This window comes from Epinephelus lanceolatus, chromosome 12 (assembly GCF_041903045.1).
Source record: "Epinephelus lanceolatus isolate andai-2023 chromosome 12, ASM4190304v1, whole genome shotgun sequence".
NCBI classification, from domain to species: Eukaryota; Metazoa; Chordata; class Actinopteri; order Perciformes; family Serranidae; genus Epinephelus; species Epinephelus lanceolatus.
Genome location: NC_135745.1, coordinates 27599521 through 27621101, shown reverse-complemented (window position 1 = coordinate 27621101; position 21581 = coordinate 27599521). Strand labels below are relative to the sequence as shown.

Below are 21581 nucleotides of genomic sequence, written 5' to 3'. Positions count from 1 at the left end.
GATTAAGTCCCAAAAGGTTATCCCAGGACTTGATGAAATCTCAGCCAACTCACACACTATTTCTTCTCTGCCACTGACCTGAAATAACACCAGTCCCACAGCTAAACATCCCGTACTCTCCAACCAGTGGGCGCCCATTACTAAATCTTGCATTGTTAGGCAGAGAGGCAGTAAAAAGGAGAATGGAGGATAGGCCTACATGTAGCCTGTCTCTCTTCTGCTTCTTGCACATGTCGCTGCAGCTCCCCGAGTGTTTAGTGCAGAAATTGGGGCCCAAACACGGTGTCCTTTAGTGACCTCACATCCTGTTTTCCCCACTTCCTTCTGAATGGACCGGTTTGGGACGGTCCGGTGCCAGCGCAGCGTGGATCTGTGTTGTGTCGGCGCGTGTCTTCAGACACACGTGAAGATCCACAGTGTTGCACGGCTGCAGAGGGCACGCGGGCAAACTGGTAACGCAACGCTGCAGTCACCTAACTGACTATGTAACGTGTCATGCATTGATAGAGAAGCGGAGAGGCATCGGTAAGTTAATGCACATGAGTTATTGACACGGTGTTTGTATAGATTGTTGTTCTATGTGATGTGAGAGTAACTGCGCTTCATCCTCAGTTACTATTTGGTGCGATCAGGTCCAGTGTTCTAACTGTGTGCAAATGTTTGTGTTCCCCTGTGCAGGGACACGTCTAACTTAACGGTTTTCGGGTTTAAAGCGTGTCCTTACTAACATTATACCAACAGCACAGGAGCTGATCAGTGTCTTTAAAAAGTATCCACCTTCTGTGTTTTACTATTTCACAGCTTTGAATCACCAGGGTGTCTACAGGTCCTTAAAAAGTCCTGAAATGTCTTGAATTAAGTTTTCTTTAACATAAGGCTTTAAAAGGTCTTCAGTTGTTGAGTTCAGATTTACAATCACTGGACGGACCGAAGAACTGCAATATGAAATAGCATTTTTATAAGCACATTATACTTAAACTCACCCAACTGTTGCTTACTTGAAAAGAGAACTTACACATGTGTCACACACACACGATGTGTATTTCCATTGCAGGTTTGGTCGTAAATTTAATATAAAGTGGTATTAAAAAGGTCTTAAAAGTCTTTAACTTGGTTATATTTGTAGACACCCTGATTATGTAGGGTTTAATGGGATTTGCAGACACTTACAACATTTGTAGGTGTGAAAACTCTAATCTGAATTTACATACACAAGCACACACTGCAGGAGTGCAGTATGAGTTCTGTGTAACTTTGCTTGTGTTACATAAAGTGACTATAACTGCAGTTCGTTGTGTCACCCTGTGTTGTAATGTGACAATAAATAATGAACCTTGAACCTTAAGCACAAAAAACAGTGTTTGTACTGGCTCCCTGAAGGCAGTATGTAGTGGAGGCACCTTTTGCAGCAGTTACAGTTGAGTCTGTGCAGATAAATTTGCTCATCTGGAATCTGTAATGTGTAAACTTAGGTATAAAGTGCTATCCAGTTGAAATAGATAGACAGACAGATGTAGGCATACTTTATTGACACAACTCTGAGAAAGTCTTATGTTACAGCAGCAGACTATTTAGGCATTGCACAAAAGCAGTAAAAACACAGTAGTACACATATTAGTATATCTATCAGTGTCAATAGAAAAGAAATCCTCAGCACAGTGGTTCCCAACCTCAGAGTCCTGACCCCCACCATGTGTTGCAAAGGTTCACAGGGGCAACGGCATCATGACTTTAAGGGATATCTCAGAATTGCTTTCATTTCTGTTAAGAAAACTAAATGAAATTCCTATTTTTTTTTAGTTCATTCGTTCATTCGTGTTACATAACCGGTTATCTTGTTGGGGTTCACAGGGGAGCTGGACCCTGTCACTAGGCGAGAGGGGTACACCTGGACAGGTCACATAGAGACTGACACATAGAGACAGACAACCATTCACACTCACATTCACACCTACGGTCACCAATTAACCTGCATGTCTTTGGATGGGGGGTTTGAACCGGGAACCCTCTTGCTGCGAGGCAACAGTGCTAACCACTGCACCACTGTGCTGACGTTATTTAACTTTAAAATGTAAGAAAATCTCACAGCATAAAGGCACAATGAAGACCAGAACACAAGCTATGATCACAGAGCCTTCACTCTCTGCTAAACAGCTTCGTCCTGCATTAGAGTACGTGAGCTATTAAAACAATAAAATGATAACAACAATAAAAGACGCTTATTGAATATGTAAAATAACATAATACAGACAGAAAATTGTATGAAAGTGACTCAAAATAACAGGAAATCTCATCTCTAATATAATACTCACAGTAAATTTGCCCCCAATTCATCCAAATTGCACAAACTTCCTGCAGTTTGCTATTTTTCACTTTTGAAGCTGGACCAGTCTGAAAGAGAAAGCGCTCCAGTGTCTGTCCAGTAGGAGGTGGAGAGGGTGGACAGGATTATGCCTCATGGATAACAGTTTGTTCAGTGTCCTTTTCCTCTCCACCACAGCTTTAAATGTTCCTGATTTGTAGTGGGGACCCTGCCTTAATTTCAGGATTGGATTGAAATCTGGACTCTCCTTTGGCCGCTCTAGGACTCTAACATAGTTGTTTGGAAGCCAGCCCTGCGTAGCTTTGGGTTTATGTTTGAGGTCTTTGTCTGCCTGGGAAATAAATCTTATCCAAAGTCCCGGTTGGCGTGCAGACTGCAGCAAGTTTTCAAACAGGGTTTCTCTTTATTTTTGTTGCAATTGTTTTACTGCCTTATTTCCTTGAACCTGCGGTGGAGAAGCATCAGCAGCACTACGTGATGCTGCCACCACCGTCAGCCCTCATGAGGGGACACTGCTCCTGGTTTTAATATGATGGGAGAAAAGGAGAAAAGCCCTAGAAGTGTTTTTTTTACTAAACTACCTCATACATGATGGTGCTTATTAAGGAGTCAGGTCGCTCTGACTGGGAGTCAAACATTACTGAAGGTGTGACAGTTATTGAACAAAAACATGTGAGCACAGTGCAAAGGTTTTCATGTATGACAGCCTTTCTGCGCTGGATTGTTGCCTAACACAACACCATATCACCTTAATGACTTGTTCTCACTCTGTGCAGATAGATGGAGTTGTTAGGTTATGCTCAGTTAAAATCCTACAGATCGGACATTACATTGAATATAGTCAGTGCAGTCAAGCCAAAATGAGGCCGTACTTCAGTCTCCATCTTGAGTCTGTTTTCTTGTTATCACCAGAGGCTTTGACCACAGTGCCTGTTCACGTGGCTGCCTTGAAGGTAGGTAGGTGTTGCGGTTTACTCAGGTTGTTACTTGCAAGAGATCTTCTTTCTCTCCAGCTCATTATTTACAAAGTAGATATGTTTTTTTCCCCTAATTCAGTCTTTATGTCTAATGCTATACAAACACACTCCACTTCTTCTGTTCGTCTCCAGTGAGGAATAATGACCTGCTCTATACAAAGTAAATGAATCACTGACTTCCTCTCCCCGTTTGGGCTTTGTTTTTGCCTCAGAAGTCATAAAACTGAATTGACCGATATTGAAGTTGCGACATCTTTGCTGACCAGACAGAGTCAGCGACATCTATGATAAGAAAGCCCAAGCCAAGTAAAGTAAAGTTAATGAAGTTGATCTCTCTTTCTTTGCAGCTGTTGCACTTCTGACAGAATGAAGACGAGAGAGGGGAAGATTATAAACCAGGGTCTGGAGGATGAGATGGTAAATATCACTTCCAATTTTAATGCTTCTTTCACCATATAATTGTCTTTTCTAATGAACAGTGTATCATTAAACGCTCACCTTTTGTGTTGTTAAAGTTTGATGTGTGATTTTGACGTGTTTGGAGGGAAATGGAGGATGTCAATCAAAAAACATAACTAGAGAATCATAGTATGTTGCCTTTAGAGGACATAAGTCATTTGTATCAGTGTAGATTAAAATAAAAAGCAAAGATGGCTGAATTCATTTAGCTGCTTCAGTTTCAGGGTCCAGGTACTCTCCATGCTGACTCACTGTCACACTGCCATGGCTTACTGGAACACTTAAATTTTTACTGTGACAAATCAAAATGTCTGCTTTTAAAAAGTTTTGGTAAAGGAAGACTTGGCAGATTTTCAACCAGCTTTGTATCATAAAAATGCGGGTAGTGTGTGTAAATTATCCGTGGTAAACTTCTTACCAGCAGCCAGATCTCCCTGCTCATCTCATATCTCAGATCCTCTCAATGATGTGTTTCGCGTCATCCGATGGGCTTTTGCTGGCTCTAGGGCAGTTGCATGAACTACAGATTGTACTTCCTCATTTTTGTCAAGAAAAACTATAAGTTTTCCTGTAAGAGGAAACTTAAGCAAAAGAATATGTGTGTGAGGTAGTAGTACCCCAAATACAGGTATAATACATAAAAATATCATTTTCAAAAGCTCTTTGTTGACAAGATTGACCCAAAAAACTTAAGAAAAGACACCACTTATATTAGATAGGTGTACATAGACCGGAAAAAACTGCATAGTTACGCTGCTGTTGGCTCACAGAACATCTGACGTTGGGGTGCACATTCAAACACAGTATCCAGGGAGCTGTTTCTTAATTGTAGACATGGTGGATGTGCAGTTTTCAGGTGGTTGTCAGATGTTTTTTTCTGTAAAAAGGAATTATTAAAAGAAAACATTACAGCTCTGTATAGTGTTAAACAATAATACTGATAAAAAATAGTATTAGTAAATTAATCTTTTAACTCACATCTTGGGTGCATCCACTATGTAATTAGGGTCCGGGCAGCTAGGTATTCTTCTTCTTTCTTCTTCCGAGGAAATCATACTTCCCATGGGTGAAAACTCACCAAACTTTGCACAAAGGTCCAGTCTCATGCCAGATATCCTCAGCTGTAAACTCAAGCCAATAGTCCTGATGGTGGCGCTACAGCAAGCGTCTAAAGTTCAAAACTTTGAAAATTCATAACAAATCAACCATACGTGCTACAACTTCACAACTTTCATCAAACTGTAGCCCCAATCCTGAAGAAACTTTGGTACACACAAACCTATTAAAAATTATGAAGTTCAGCACTCTGTTTTTTTTCAAAAACTGTAAAATTTCTTAAACCTATCTCCTCCCACAATTTTTGCTCAATTGACACCAAACTTGCAACAGAGCATCTTCAGACTGAGATTTTTGATTTATCAAAAATTGAGCCTACAGTGCATCAAAATGTTTGACTGTAAACGGTACTGTAAACATATACATGCAAATTCTTGCTAAATAAATCTTCAATGTTCATGAAAAAATGACAAAATTCTAGAGTCATGGTAGATGATGTGTGGCAAATTTCAGACTTTTATCTCAAAAACTGAATTTTTGACAGCATTTTGAATTTTGCTCTAATGTGAACAATTGGAGTCAATGTAAAAATGGCAATTTTAAACATCAGTTTTTCACTTATGGAGCAAATCAATCATTGTTACAAACAAATTACCAACATCTCCATGCTGTCTAGATGCAATATGTGTATTTTCGATAACTGAATTTTTTACAGTGGTTTCAAATCTGCCTTTCCATGCACGGATGGCTGCTTTCCTACACAACAGTGAATGGCTTACTCAGTTTGTGAAGCCACTGTTGAGTTGCTACTTGCCAATTAGCTCAGAGCGGTGGATGACTGTCTTAGGTTCCAGAGGTTGTGGATTCGAGCCTCAACTGGTGCAGAATCCACATTGTAATGTAAACGTCATCTTGTGCTCCAGCTTATTGCTTAAAATTGCCTGAGCGTGACTGATCACTGTGCAGCATCTTCAAGTCTTTTTTCTGCTGGAAAATCTGCCTTCTCATGCTTGAAAATAAACCAAACTGTGCACAAAGATCCAGTGTCAATACTTCAGTGTGAAACCATCTGAGGCTTCTCACTTTGCACATAGCTCAACTAGTTAAACATCAGTTTTTCATGAATTTTTTTACAGTGGTTTGAAATCTGCTTTTCCATGCATGGACGCCTGCTAAACCTGCACGTCTGGCTTAGTCAATTTGTGAAGCTACACATGAATTATCACTGACTAATTAGCTCAGTGAGATAGAAATTGATTCTTAGTCTCAGAGGTTGTGAGTTCAAGCCTCAGCTGATGAAAAAGGCTGATTGTGCTGCTAAATTCCTAAATGTCTTCCAATTCTTCTGCTTGTTACTCAGAATTGCCTAAAAATGCCTAGACCTCACCCATCGCTGCGCAGCAGCTATAATTTCTCTTTTTTTCTTCTTAACAACTGTTTAAACTCAGGAATCGTAGAACAATAAACACAAAATAATCTGGTAACTTGAAGTAATACATTTAGCAAAGTAAAACATTATAAAGGTGAAAAGTCTATGTGTCACTCATGTCAGTCCTCTCCTTGTCCTGCCTGGCATGTTTGGAGGGAGAAAGAGAGTCACAGGCACGAAGGGTGGAGTTTTATAATCTAGTGGGCACTGAAAGTCTGATGCAGGTGGGGTGGAGACTTGTGATTTAACATAGACTCTCCGATATTAACTCCATGTCACCCAGACTATGTAATTGCAAAATGTTGAAACTTTGCTTTTGACCTTAAAGAAAATAATGTCCTACCTGCCTATGTCAGCTACCACCAGGGGCGTTTACTGGACCATTGTGGTGCAGTGCCTTCTGGTAGTTGTAGGTTTTCTACATCTTGAGCAAATGCAAATGCCACAGCCCTTTGTCTCTGTTTTCTCTGGTCATGTAGCATCAATTTCAAAAGTACTGGCGCTTTTCTCCTGCTTAGACAGCCCAGTTTTATGCAAAGATCTTTCCAGCAGTGAAATACTTCTTTAATATGAGTATCTGCCTGTGCAGGAGGTGTGGGGTTACCAGCCCTGTCTGTGGAAGATGATCCTGGTGGGTGTAGGTGCTGTGTGCTCTGGGGGTCTCCTGCTGCTCCTACTCTACTGGCTGCCTGAGTGGGGCGTCAAGGGCACCTGCACACACACCTCGCTGAGGGAGGCACACACACTGCTGCTTAGGACCAGGGTAGGAGAACAGCAGAAATTGCTTTCTTTTTTCTATCCAGTGGATTTGTATTGCAATTTTTTCTAGTTTGCTGTTTTCATATGAGAAATATATGATGCAGGAGACACATGTAAATTCATCATCTGTAAAGTAGGAAATTGCTGTATTCCCCTGCTAAAACAAACACAAATTAGATTTACTGTACCTCTATATGTGTATGAATCTATTTCTCCATCACAGGCTTTTAAGCTCCCTCTGCTGCTGATCATAAATCATCCTGACACATGTTAAATTCTTTGGCACACACATACTGAATTACACTGCAAATGATGAATTCAGTGTCATCTCACAGCCAAGGGAAAATGCACTTCTTTATATCATTAAACAGGATGAGTTCAGGCAGTGGTTTCGAGCCAAAGTACATGTGATGTCAGCACCAGGGATGAAACCCTTTGACAGCTTGGATCTGCAGTCCACGGCTCAGCCGCCAAATGGAGACCAGGGCATCAGTGCTGCGCACAAGGAGCATCATGGGAAATTTGCCCAGAGACAGCCCGCTCAGGTACATCAGAGGAAAACTGTTTCTTATTTGTCATCATTTGTTGCTTGGCAATATTCTAGATTTATATTCTATTATAAATCACTTTTTGAGTAATTGATTGGTTTTTAAGATATTTAAGTCTGGAGTCTACACTTTTAATTGGCTGGTTTAATCTGTATAGTTGTTACACAGTCGATATCTGACCTTCTCTCTCCTCTCTCTTAGATCCTCTACTTCACCCACCACAGCACCAAATACTACTGGAATGATGTCATACAGAACTTTGAATTTTATAAGTAAGAGTCCCACTAAAAAACATTGTGTTTGTATTTAGAAATAGTTTATTATCTCTGCTTAATAAACTAGGGATGCATGATATTTAATTTTTTTCTGATATCTGATACTTTCCAATATTCTACATTTTTTACTCACTTTGGCAAGTTGCAGACACCGATACCTATATATGCACATATTTTTCCACTTAGTCCAAGTCTCTACAATAGTGGGATTTACATAATTGTTATGGCTACTCTTATCATGATGGCCCCACTGGCAGATGCAGACATAGAATACAATGCTTTTCAAAACTGCGTACATTTTACTGAGCAAACCAGGAAACAAATTTAATTTAGATTACATGTAAAACATGTCTTATTTTGCTGTGGCTGGAGGAATTATGTTTTTCTGTCTGTCCGTATGTCAATCCGTCCCTCTGTCCCGTTCTCGTAAATGCGATATCTCGGTAACACCTGGTGGGAATTTCATTACACCTGGCGCAAATATCCACTTGCTTTTTTTTTCCAAACAAGGTATTTTTATTGGTAATTCAATAAAGATGTACAGAGTATTATAAACAAATGAAGAATTAGTAAGGACAAAAAGATAACCCCGCCCACCCATCAACCCAGGAACAAACAGAGAAAGCCAGACCAGTCAAAGGAAAACTAATAGACAAGAAAGTAAGAAAAAAATGAAAATAAAAAAATGTATAAAAAATTAAAAAAAAAAAGTATAAAAAATAAATAAATATGTGGATATGTAAAAAAGGGAAAAATTCCGACAAATTAATCAACTTGTATGATAAGTAAGGGGCGTATAGCATTCATTACAATTTTTCAGCTTCTATATTTGTCAAAAAAATAAAAAATTGTTTCCAGGTGCAGGTGATCCTTTAATTAAACAACAGATTTTCTCCAGTTGTAAATGATACATAAGATCCTTGATCCAGTGTCCATATGTTGGAGATGAAGAGTCCTTCTGTTTTCAAAAACATGTTTTTGGCCATACCTCAAGAATTAATAAGCTTATTATGACAACATTTCACACAAATGTCTTATAGGATATTTTGATGAAGTGATGACATAATGTCAATGATCATAATGTCCTACAACAATGCTTTTCTGACCATTATTCAACATCATAACTCAGGAACAGAAGAGGAGACATTTGGTCAGATACTGAATTGGTGACACTAATCTTGGGTGTCCACTTTGAAACTGTGCTGATTGTATAGATGTTGTGTTACTGTGGGGAAGATGTGAGTTAGTTAGCCAAAAAATACACTGAATTATTTTAAAGTCTCATTACCTATATTATATGTGTCCGGACAGATGTAGATGTAAAGACGGACATTTTCAAATCAAAATTTCATTAACAGGCTTAGACAAAGCTCTCCTCCAGGAGACAGTCCTGCCAAAAGTCACAACCAGGACAAATGTGACCTGTTTCAGCTCATTGAAGTTGCACAATTAAAGCGTCATTCACATGTTCATTTCAGGCTGATGGCAGTTTTTATTTTAAAGCCTTTATCAGCAGATGCCGATGACATACTGATATTTTCGTGCATCCCTAAAATAAACTAAATTATTTGCATGTACATCTGTTGCTCTGCACAGTAGAAATGAATGTGTGCAACTTTTCTAGAGGCTTGGAGGATGTGAAGGTGAGCTGTGCAAGCATCCACTCTGAACACAGCTCTGGGCTTTCTAAAACACTGCAGGACTACAGGTACATACGCATATTTCATGTTTCCTACAGATTGGTCTCTCATCTCATTTACTAATATAGAAAAAAGTTGACTGTGGAGGGAACATCAGAACATGTACTTCCTCCACAGGCAAGTGATCATATTAAACTTACAAATTCCTTCTCTCATCAGGAGGTTGTTTTTCGGGGAGAATGAGATTGCTGTAAGAGTGCCGTCTCTATTCAAGCTCCTCATAAAGGAAGTGAGTTTAGAGCTCTTTGAGTAATATCACATCTGGCACTTCTTTGAGCAAACTAACAGCATCACTGTTAATCTTGTATGTCTCTGTCTCCATCAGGTTTTGAATCCTTTCTACATCTTCCAGCTCTTCAGTGTCATTCTGTGGAGCGCGGAAGATTACTACTATTACGCTTCAGCCATAGTGTTCATGTCTGTGATTTCAATAGCTACCTCACTGTATACCATTAAAAAGGTGAGTCATGCAGTTATAGCACAACCAAATAATCTTAATAATCTTTCCAGAGATGTCTGCTCTCAGCATCCTGTCCATTTGTGTGTTTCCAGAAGTATGTTTCCCACTTTTTTGATGCACTGTCTCTCTTATTCCAGCAATATGTGATGCTGCACGACATGGTGGCAGCACACAGCGTGGTCTGTGTGTCAGTGTGCAGAGGAAATAAAGGCATGTTTTACTTTGTCTTTACTACTGTCACAGAACTGTCCATCATCATTCAGGAGTGACTAATGTTGATGACGTTATAGTGTTTAACTTTTTTAATGTTGTGTACAATACATATTATTTTTCTGCTATTCTGTAATACATGAATCACATTATTGATGTCTCACAGTTTCCTTTCTTCTTAATGTTGTTTCTAGATATTGAGCAGGCCATGTCAACAGATCTTGTGCCCGGTGATGTCATCATTATTCCAGCAAATGGGATGATCATGCCCTGTGACGCCGTGCTCATCCACGGGGCCTGCATCGTGAATGAGAGCATGCTGACAGGTCGTATTAAATATTATATAAATATTATATTCTGCCCTCACTGTACTATTGACCAGTGCTCATAACTGATATAGCCAGCCAATGTGTCTTTGTACTTCCACTGCTGCTACTAGTAATAATTACTGCATGAACTGATATAGCCAGCATCACAAATAATGATCCAACACATGTAACTACTAACTTCAGACTGCAGGTACAAGTGTCCCAAACCTGATATTTTTTTGCTCATATTTGGCTCAGATTTTTTTTTTTTTTTTCTTCATATCAGTGTGAACAGCACAAACGACATGGAATCTAATCCTTTTAATTCTGACTTGGGACTCTGTGATATGTGGTCCTAGATAAGAAACAAGTCTGATATTTTGCAATGCGACCTCAGGTCTGAGCAGTCATATAGGAATAAATGTGACTTTGGAAAGTCTTGTGGAGAGGCCCTGACAGATGTAGTTAAAAGTACCTTCTGACTTCCTGAATTTTCGGATTAAATCTGCTTCAGCGAAGCTATTCATGTCACGATCCCACCACACACACACATGGACCACACATCCACACACACCCCTGTACAGAAGTTGCTCCACAAAAAGTCATGATTAAAAATTTGGCTCTCTTTCTCCACATCCTTGTAATTATCTGCTTCACTGTCTTCCACCGTATATAAATGTATAGATGAGACCATAAACTCAGACTATAGTGGCCTGGATGTTTACTTCTGTACGACAGTGTGCTGCATGTGACGTCTTATGAATATGAATAGAGCATCAGTTCTTCACACAGAATAAAACAAAACTGTAAAACTCATTAAAGTGAGCAAAAGAAAGCATTTGATACATCCCATGAGAACTTTCTTGGTTTGGTGTAACATTTCGTTTGATTAATTTTAATTATGGTTGTACAACTCTGCTGCTGTTGTTTTGTTTGAGGTGTGGTTTTCAGTGGAATTTTGGTGTCCATCCATCTTCAGGAGAGAGCGTGCCAGTTACCAAGACAAGTCTGCCCAGTGCAGGCGAGGACGCGGCTGGGAGCTACGATGTTGAGGAGCACAAGAGACACACCCTGTTCTGTGGAACCCGTGTCATCCAGACCCGCTTCTACGCTGGAGAACTTGTGGAGGCTGTTGTGGTCCGAACAGGTGACAGAGAAGAGAACAGCTTGCAGCCTTGGTGTTGAAAATAGCTGTGATGATTTAGCTGTAGGGCACAGACTGACCCCCCTCGAGCTGCACATACTCAGACACTACAAGTGTTGACAAGAAAATAATCCAATGCCATGTGTTCCCACAGGCTTCAGTACAGAGAAAGGCCAACTCGTGCGCTCCATCCTCCATCCTAAACCCACAGACTTCAAGCTGTACCGAGATGCTTACCTGTTCTTGTTGTGTCTGGTGGGAGTGGCAGGGATCGGCTTCATCTACACTATCGTCCTCAGCATCATGAACAAGGTGTCTTTTTTTTCTGGGTCATGAAAGGAGAAGCTCAGATTTGATGTATTAAGGATTAGGGCTGCCCCTGACTAAGAATTTTCCTAGTCGACTAACAGTCGTCATTTAGGGCCATTAGTCGATTAGTCGCCCACTAAGTGACCAATGAAATCTTGCCGACTAATGACCTTTCTGGTCGACTAATGTTTGGTCGACTATAAGGGGGTGGCCCTACTAAGTATGCAGCTTCTCTAAGAGCCTTTAGGATTCTGTCATCCTCTAGAAATCCTCTTGTATGTCAGTTACTGATGGTTCCTCCTCGATCTCATCCAGGTTCCAGCTAAAACAATCATCATTGAATCTCTGGACATCATCACCATCACTGTGCCCCCAGCCCTACCTGCAGCCATGACAGCTGGTATTGTGTATGCGCAGCGTCGTCTGAAGCGCGTCGGCATCTTTTGCATCAGTCCTCAGAGGATCAACATGTGTGGTCAACTGAACCTGGTTTGCTTTGATAAGGTAGTCCTAACCTCAGTTTGCATTTCTTGCAATGTGATTTTTTGTTAAGAATTCAGAGAATGCAGGTTGTATGGTGGAATCTAGCAGTGGTGTGCATGTTCACACTTCACAAGAGCAAACTCAAAGTTCAGTTTACATAGATTAAAATGAACTAGCTTATCCAAGTCTTCCCTTTTTTAAAAAAAATAAAACGAAATCTTGTGATCATCTTTCAGTCACCCCAAGACTGATCAGATGCTTCAACTGGATGTGTGGTTTCAAATTAAATGTCAATGTGGCTGACGTTGGGACTTCAGCGGGCACAATTGAGAAGCATAAAATTAGAGGTTGTTGGAAACTGTAACTTCCTGAGTCCTCCAATTATCCACATGAATTGGCTTCAGCAGTAAAAGTGTTGTGTTGGCATGCCAGATGCCATAAAACCAGCTTCATATGTTGCAAGAGTAAATAATGCCTGTGTTTAAGTTTATAAGCTGGAACTGAACCTAAGGAACGAAAGCCCCAACGAAGACCTGCAATGATTTAATGATTAAGCCACTACAGTAGAGCTTTTTAATATTTTAATAATAGCACATTCAATAAGCGCTCTCTTGTAGTGTGTCCGTGCACAACACTGGATTTCAGGTCTGTGTTCACCAGCGATCATTTCTCTGAGCCTGACTCAGAGTACATGAAAATTAGTAATGAGGCATCCAAACCCACTTCCACTTCATGCAAGAAGAGAATGACTTAATAGCTATATGACCTTTAAAACCACAAATTAAAATGACTCATGATGTCTTGAGGCAGTGCTGTAACTTTGTCCAGTGAGGCCATTTGGCCGAAACACAAAGCATCATGCTTTTAAATATGGTAATGCAATGGTATTGATTCACTTGGTGCTATAGTTGGAGCTATAATTCTGTGCAAGTTACTGTGGCTTTGAAATATCTTGTTAAAAAAGCTTCCTATAGCTTGATATATTTCTTTCATTATATCACATCTTGTGAGCACTGAGTTAAGTTACTGTTAGTGCAAAAAGAACAGTCAGAGTAGAGCTAGCACGGTTTATTGATTAGCTGATCGAGAGATAATTAACTGGGAACAATTTTGGCAACGGAATAATAGTTTAAGTCACTTTTTATGTGAAATGTGAATATTTCATAGGTCTCTTGCTCGTCTGTAACATCTATCCATCCATTTTTGTAACCGCTTATCCTGTTAGGGGTCACGGGGGGCTGGAGCCTATTCCAGCTGACATTGGGTGAGAGGCGGGGAACACCCTGGACAGGTCACCAGACTATCACAGGGCTGACACATAGAGACAGACAACCATTCACACTCACATTCACACCTACAGACAATTTAGAGTCACCAATTAACCTGCATGTCTTTGAACTGTGGGAGGAAGCTGGAGTACCCGGAGAAAACCCACGCTGACACAGGGAGAACATGCAAACTCTGCACAGAAGGGCTCCCTCCTGGGATCGAACCAGGAACCCTCTTGCTGTGAGACGACAGTGCCGCAACAATGAGACAGCACCGTAGAGCAGTTCACCAAACATTCTTATACTCCTCCAGGCAAACATCACACCTACCTTTCCATGCGTGTGTGATTTCCTGCCATTTTCCCGGAACTTGTTTCCCCATCACAATGTTTGCCAGGTCACTCTGCTCTTTGACTTCACCCCAGAGTCTTAACTGTCAGACATTTCTAGACCTTTCTGCCACCACACTATTCATTAATCTTACTCTCGTATATGACGTAAGGGACATGATTTCTGAAGCCATTTTTTTGTTTTCTGCTTCATTGCTGTAATACGCAGTGTCTTTAACAAGCATTGATCATTTTCATTTTAACATTAATTTGAATGTTATTTGGTTTACCTCTGAGAAGTTTGGGGTATTAGAATTGATTTCCTGCTCTGAGGTGTGATGATGATGATTGTTACAGTCCAGGTTGGTGCTTTGTTAACTGTATATGTTTTGTTTTCCCTCAGACTGGTACCCTGACTGAAGATGGTTTGGACCTGTGGGGTGTTCAGAGAGCTGAAGATGGCAGGTAATCCTCTTTGAATTAGTTTCCTGAGAGAAACCGCAAACTAGACGAAAAGCTAAAATTTCGAGGATGTGACTGGCAGATGTTGTTGTAGGGCTCTTAAATTGTTAATAGCAAATCCTGCTGTTTTTTTCCCCTCAGTATTCTGAAACGTAACCTCAGATCCTCAGGTGGGGACTCTCTGGCTGTTCAAAGGTCAAACACATTTCTATAGACTCGTTTTTATGTGACGGCGTCTCTTTCTATTGTCATCTTGTTATTACTTTTATCGTTTTTTTATTGCTGTTGTTCTTTTATAAGTAATTTTGTCTTGCTCCTGTTTAGCTTTCTGTCATATTGCCCCCTGAGTTTCCAGCTTTCTTTGTCAAGACACTTAGTAAACTCTGTTTTTAAAGGTGCTTTAGAGTGTAGATAAAGTTATTATTAGAGTCAATTAGAGGTCAAGACCTGAGGTTGGGCAATTTGACAATATATCAGTGAGACATTATAAATGTATCAGTCATCAGAGACTTTGGCATTATGTTCATGCTGTCGTAACAATATCTTTAACAACTCTGGTTAAGTTTGGTCAATATGGGAAGTTAATCAGTGAGCAGAACTGCTTTATGGCAGAGTTGGATTTTTATGTGATTTTTGTGTGAATGTGATGATTTGTCAGATATTTACTTTGTTAGATCCGCCAAAAACAGATATTCTTGTCCAGTTATTTTGTCTGTAAACCATTTCGCAGTTGATTTTCAGAAAATGTGTGCTAATTTATACACATTAGTGATCTAAAAGAAGTCTGTGTCTGTAAAATGAAAGGAAGTTTTGGCAGATATTTTTTTTGTATTAGTTTCTGTTGTTGCAATACTCATTTTGGCCACAAGAGGCTGTAGCGCACCACTGCCCCATTAGTCTCGCCACCAGTCAATCAGAGATCGCCGCCTTCTGATAAGCAAAGCTTCTGAAGACTGACTTGTGAGTCTACTGCCCCATGTTCTAGATAGGACAAAAAAAACCGTTTTTCACCAATTTTCACTGATGGGAAAAAGTAGTTTAGACACATTCTCCTGGCAAAACATTGCCTGGAAACATTTTAGATTAGACTTAGAAAATGGATCACCATGATATTTTTGTCTCACTTGCCTCTCAGTGCTTTTGTAGATAGTACACACGACTATATATCCAATTCAGCATCAGCCACTTTCTATGGTACCAGTATGTAGCACAGGTAGGTGCTAGGTCTGCCTGCTTGGCATCACTGCTTGGCACCTCTAATGCCCAAGGACTTAAAGAGGCCCTGGGCTGATACTCCTGTGTAGCCTCTACTCCCAACCTCCACTGGGAATGTGAACGCCCTCCACCTAGCTTGTGAGCATGCAGCTGCCAGCTCTGCATACTTGTCCTTCTTCCTCTAGAAGGCAGCCTCCATTCCATCCTCCCACGGGATGGTCAACTCGATCATGAAGACTGTCTTGGTGAGGGACGACCAGATGACGATGTCAGGTCACAAGGAGGTTGGGGCGATCTCCTGAGGGAACCTAAGCAGTTGGTTGAGGTCAGCCATCAGGTTCCACTCCGCTCCAGGAGTCATGAGGGACTAAGCCCTAGCGGTGTTGGACAGGCCCTGGTCTCCCTGTCTAACAAAATTGATGTGTCTTTTTGAAGGTACTGTGCTGTCCTTATTCACCTCAAGGCTGCGTGCTTCCAGGATCTCAGCGATCTTTCGGAGGACCCGGTCATGGCGCCATCTATACTGGCTCTGCGTTAATGCTGACTTGCAGCTGGAGAGGATGTGCTGCAGACTTGGGTTCTGGGAGCCGCACAGCTGGCAGCTCTCCTCAGTACCATACCAGAGGTTGATGTTCTGGGGGCTTGGAAGGGTGTCATAAGTTGCCCTGATCATAAAGCTGAGGCGTGCTTGTGGTATCCTCAACATGTCTGCCCAGGTGACAGATCGCTTTATCACCGCCTCCCAGGTTGTCCACCTCCCTTGCTGACGCTGGCCAACTGCCTTGATCTTGTAGGACTCCTCCTCCATCCTCACCACCTCAGAGATTACCAGGTCCTGTCTCTCCTTCACGTTGGCTCTGGACCACATCTTGGCTGTGGGACCCCAGCCAAGACCAGTCCTGCCTGGTTGCAAGACTCCCATAATCTCCTGGTGCTTTAATCGGCTAATGGCTTGATCCACTGTTTGCACTGCATCCCACTTACGTCCTGTTCGGACCTGAGCCCTGGCCTTTCTAACGGTTGGATCGGGTGAGCCTTTGAGTTGGAACACTAGTCTCACCTTCTCCTGTTTGTAGCCCAGGCTGATGGATTTCAGTGGTAGCGTGAGCATGTTTTTGCCAAACAGTGCCACACTGGACAGGCACCGTGGAAGGCCAAGCCATTTGCGGATGAAATTGTTAGCTTTGGCATCCATCCGCGTTGCTGCTGAAGCTGGCCACATCACCCATTGGTAGAGGGTGTGCTGGTAACACCAGACCTTGAATTTCCTTGGAAGGTCGCTCTGGTTGATCTTCCTCAGGCCATCCACCAGCTGGGCTGTCACCGTGGCAACCATGTGCCTATTGGATAGATCAGCTGTGTAGAGCCTGCCAAGGCTTCGGACTGGATGTTCTGCCACTAGAGGGATCTTCTCGCCATTTACCAGGAAGGAGATGTTGTCGTTCCTGACCCCCTTCCAGATTGAGAGACTGCGGGACTTGGCTGGTTTGATTCTTAACCGGGCCCAGGTAAGCAGTTCCTTAAGCCTTTTCAGGAGCTTGGTAAGTGCATGCAGCTGTCTGAAGAAGCATGGTGATGTCATCCATATAGCTGCGCAGGGCTGGGAGTCCTTGCCCTGACTGTGCTTTGACTCCACGAGCTACCCCATAACTGTGTATGACTTTCTTCTTCTCTTACAGCTTTTCTCCCCCTGAGTCTGATGCAGCTAACGAAACCCTGGTGAACACTGTGTTTGTGGCGTGCATGGCTACCTGCCACTCACTTACCAAGATAGAGGGCGAGCTCTCCGGAGACCCTTTAGACCTCAAAATGTTCAACGCGACAGGCTGGGTAAGCAAAGACTTTTAATGTTTACACCTGGCGTACTTTGCAGGGCTCGACAGTGTGAGCGTTTCACTCGCATTTGCGACTAAAAATAGGTGTGTGCGAACTGTAAAAAATATTTAGGGGCACATGAACGCATTAAAAAAATAGCCAAAGCAGCCTATATTTTTGTCAATAAAAAAATATGATAATCTAACCAACCTTCTTCCCTGTGTGAGACGGTTATGGGTGGTTTTCCAAGCCACTGTTGGCACAATGAATATAAGTCCCACTGTCGGCAGCATGGAAATAAGTCAATGTGTGGAGGAGACGAGGGACCGGGAAAAGCGGCGGACCTCCGGGGAAGCCTGCTCTGTTCTCCCCGCAGTTAGGGACCGTTCGCCACGGTACCGCTGCTGGGCAGGGTGGAAATAAGTCCTGCAGAGTTTCAGAGGACCTGGAGAATGTTTTAGGATAGTAATAACATTATATAAGATAATCATATTGCAAAGATAATACATATAAGATAATAACATTAAAGACAAAATTAAATTGCAATACTTTTTCAAAACTTGATGATTTCACCTTTCTGTACATTTTGTATACAAATTCATTAAATAATTTTGTTTGTAAATGTCTATTTGTATCACGTTAATTGCGGAAAACACATTATTTGATCAATTTACATTGTGCCCCTAAAGTTCTTTGTGCGCTCCTTACTTTTTCAACTTAGGAGCACATGTGCTCCTTGGGAAAAAAGTTAGTGTCAAGCCCTGCTTTGTCACTGCAGCAACACACTTGTTGCCTTGGCAGAACATATTCTTCTTGGCTAAAATGGTTAAAGTCTGGTGCCATGGATACGCCAGCATGACCAGCAGAAAATGCCTCTTCCTTTCAGGAGGAAGCTGGGGCTAAGGTTGATTTTTTTGTCACACCAGTAAAACTTTACATGATCTAATTTTTGTTTAGATCCTAGAGGAGCCCATGGAGAAAGAGACTGCGCTCCACAATCCCATAATGCCCACAGTTGTGCGACCTCCAAAGCACTTCTTCCCTGAAGCCAATCAGAACAATCCACTAACTCAGAACATGGTACAGTAACTCTCCTTGTCATTATTGTGTGATCAGTATATTTGTTTTTGGCTGTAAAGAAATATATTTTTAAGTTTTTGCATGATCTCAGAATTATTATATCATTAAAACCTTCTTTATGTCCATTTTTATTTTTTTCATGAAAAGATAAAAAAAAATGATGTCAATAATGCAAAGTAAACATTTCTCTTGGGGTTCAGTGGTGTTGAAAGCATGGTTAAACAGCATCACAACAGCTGTTCCAGCGAGCCGCAATGACTGATGGGTAATATTGCTTGTCAACTTCCTGTGAACTGATGAATGATTGTTCAGTTCTTCACTACATAGTTCACAGTTCCCTTTGAACTGAGCATTGTGTCCTCTCTACGGTTTGGACTCTTACTTAACAGGGCTGATTTCCCTGTGCAGTCCACTCTGCAGGGAACTACCAGGCCATGGGAATGCACTTTTATTTTTTCTTAGTCGGGAGCAGCGACCTCCTGGAGTCTCCGCTGGTTGCCTGGCAACGTTAAAGTTATGAAATACTCCAGGAGCTGGCTGCCAGATTCTGTTATTGTTTTATAGAGCCAGGTTAGCTGTTTCCCCTTTTTTCCAGCCTTTATGCTTAGATAAGCTAACCATCCTCAAAAACTATCCTCTCATCTGAGACTCGACAAGAAAGGAAAAAGAGCGTATTTTTTAAAATGTTGAACCAATCTTCAAAACCTGAAGTGAAACAACAACTGATTTGAAGTTTTTTTTACACTGCAACGTGTGTCTTTTGCTCCTCAGTCCTGTGAGATTGGTATCATGCGTCAGTTCCCCTTCTCCTCAGCCCTGCAGAGGATGAGTGTGGTAGGCAGGAGGCTGGGGGAGAAACACATGAACGCTTTCTTGAAAGGAGCACCGGAGGTTGTGGCCAGCCTCTGCAAACAGCACACAGGTCTGACACTTCTCCTGTGGGTTAAAGGTTGTGGGTGGACAATAAATCTTAAAAAATCTTTCAGTGTCTTTAGGTACAGCGTCTTTATCTCTGTCCTGTTCATTAAACAAATACCACACTCTTCTAAAAAAGGCCAGACTGACACAGCTCTGTCCCTCTCTTCAGTCCCACAGAACTTCACAGAGACTCTGGAGACCTACACCAGGCAGGGCTTCAGGGTTATTGCCCTAGCACATCGACAGCTGGAGTCCAAACTCTCCTGGCACAAAGTCCAGAACCTCAGCAGGTACTCCCTCCCTCCATAGATAACACTGTACACGCAGCTACTGACAGAGACTCTCAAATACTGCAACTTTCAAAAATCAGCCTGTATTTTCCCATATAGATGTCTGTAGGACTTCATTCCACTGATAGCTGGACAAACACGGATCAAATGACATGTCCAAATATTTACAGTGCTGCTACAGAAGCAGAAAATGTTCCAGTTCTCTACAACATGAGCCATGGTGTCAGTTATCTCATAATCAAACTGCAAGATGTTTGCTTGGCTCATAGTTTTGCACGCACAGCAACATCATAGAAGAAGTATTGATAGTTTTTCGACCAACATGAGCCTCAACCTATCAGAATGCAACACAACCACAAGATATGGTGCAATCTGAGTTAAAGGGCTTAACTGCAATCAGGAAATTGGCCCAATATTAATTAAGTGTTTGGTTATCTTGCTAGATTAAAGGGACAGGTTAGATCTTTTGAAGAGGGTTATCTACAATAAATGCCGGTCAACATGCCCCAGTTTTGAAGCACTGTACTGATGTGGGCAGGGCTGCAGCAATATGTGCATAACCCACTTAAAAAAATCAGTGTCACTTTAAATGTACGCTAAATTTTTACTGCCTTACCTTGACATAGACAACCCTTTCCCACAAGGAAGCTATTAACAACTTCACTGAATACGGGAGCTGCTGGTCTACTGCTGCCTAGATCCAAGTTATTCCTTTAACAAGCTCACATGACCAGTTGATTGTTTGTGGATGGTTCTACAGTCTTTCAGATAAATGTAGGGAATATTTAACTTCTGTAGAAGCAGGCAAGAAAGGTTAGCTGTCAAAAAAAATATTTTTTGATTCAATAAAGTGAATTTTATACGATAGTAGTAACAAATAAAAGGTGTCTATGATGATAAAATGTCTGATTTGTTGCATTTAGGGACCTGATAGAAACCAACATGGAGTTCCTCGGTTTGGTCATCATGCAGAACAAAATAAAAGAGGAGACTGCCGGGGTTTTACAGGAACTACACCAAGCTAACATCCGCACTTTGATGGTCACGGGTAAATCACTTCAGTGACGTATTCCACATGTTTTAATGTGTCATCATCATTGCAGTGTCTCCTGGTAAAGAATACACTCGTGAATTTCAACTTTCTTGCTCTTTCATTCTCTGTTAGGTGACAACATGTTGACGGCGATATCGGTGGCTCGGGATTGCGGGATGGTCCGCTCACATGAGAGGGTCATTATTGCAGATGCGGCGCCTCCTAAGGATTCCCACCCTGCTAGTATCACATGGCATTACACTGAAAACCCTGCTCAGACCGACAAGGACAGTCAGGTGAGACAGAAAGCCTGAGAGCTACTGAGTGATAAATAAATCAGTATTAAAAACACAATAGGTGGTCTGCTTGTATTTTCTATCAGGGGTAGAGACTTTGTCAGCCTGGGAAAGCTGCCACATACTGCTTCAAAAACAATTTTAACTAATCATGATAGGCTGTGGGGGGTGTGGATGCCTCTGCCCCAGGGACAGCTGTGGCTCGGCCACTATGTTTTCGGGTTGTTCATCTTTTCGTCCCGTTCTCATGAGCGTGATATCTCAGGAATGCCTTTAGAGAATTCAATTTTGGCAACACGTCCACTTGGATTCAAGAATGAATTATTAGATTTTGACAAAAATCTTTGTCAAAGGTTAAATGACAAGGACAGTGTGACATCACAAGACATGTTTTTGGCCATAACTCAAAAATTCATTTGCTAATTATGATAGATT

General features: G+C 41.5%; 1 protein-coding gene across 4 annotated transcripts in view; it reads left to right on the top strand.

Annotated features, from left to right (window-relative positions):
• Positions 1–155: 155 nt before the first annotated feature.
• LOC117272029 (polyamine-transporting ATPase 13A3-like) overlaps positions 156–21581 on the top strand; it is a 33417-nt gene continuing 11991 nt past the window's right edge. Inside the window, exons 1-20 of one of the 4 annotated variants that reach the window (XM_033650705.2) lie at positions 156–525; positions 3648–3717; positions 6834–7007; positions 7375–7548; positions 7753–7823; positions 9451–9534; positions 9686–9755; positions 9852–9986; positions 10124–10196; positions 10391–10522; positions 11484–11651; positions 11803–11960; positions 12273–12461; positions 14441–14502; positions 17394–17544; positions 18487–18609; positions 19381–19531; positions 19697–19817; positions 20741–20865; positions 20983–21146. In XM_033650705.2, the coding sequence (XP_033506596.1) occupies positions 3667–3717; positions 6834–7007; positions 7375–7548; positions 7753–7823; positions 9451–9534; positions 9686–9755; positions 9852–9986; positions 10124–10196; positions 10391–10522; positions 11484–11651; positions 11803–11960; positions 12273–12461; positions 14441–14502; positions 17394–17544; positions 18487–18609; positions 19381–19531; positions 19697–19817; positions 20741–20865; positions 20983–21146 (2376 nt within the window). In that variant the 5' untranslated portion in view covers positions 156–525; positions 3648–3666. Of the gene's footprint in view, positions 526–3251; positions 3277–3647; positions 3718–6833; positions 7008–7374; positions 7549–7752; positions 7824–9450; positions 9535–9685; positions 9756–9851; positions 9987–10123; positions 10197–10390; positions 10523–11483; positions 11652–11802; positions 11961–12272; positions 12462–14440; positions 14503–17393; positions 17545–18486; positions 18610–19380; positions 19532–19696; positions 19818–20740; positions 20866–20982; positions 21147–21581 lie in introns of those variants that run through there. The other 3 variants (XM_033650706.2, XM_078173195.1, XM_033650707.2) reach the window with 3 other exon arrangements.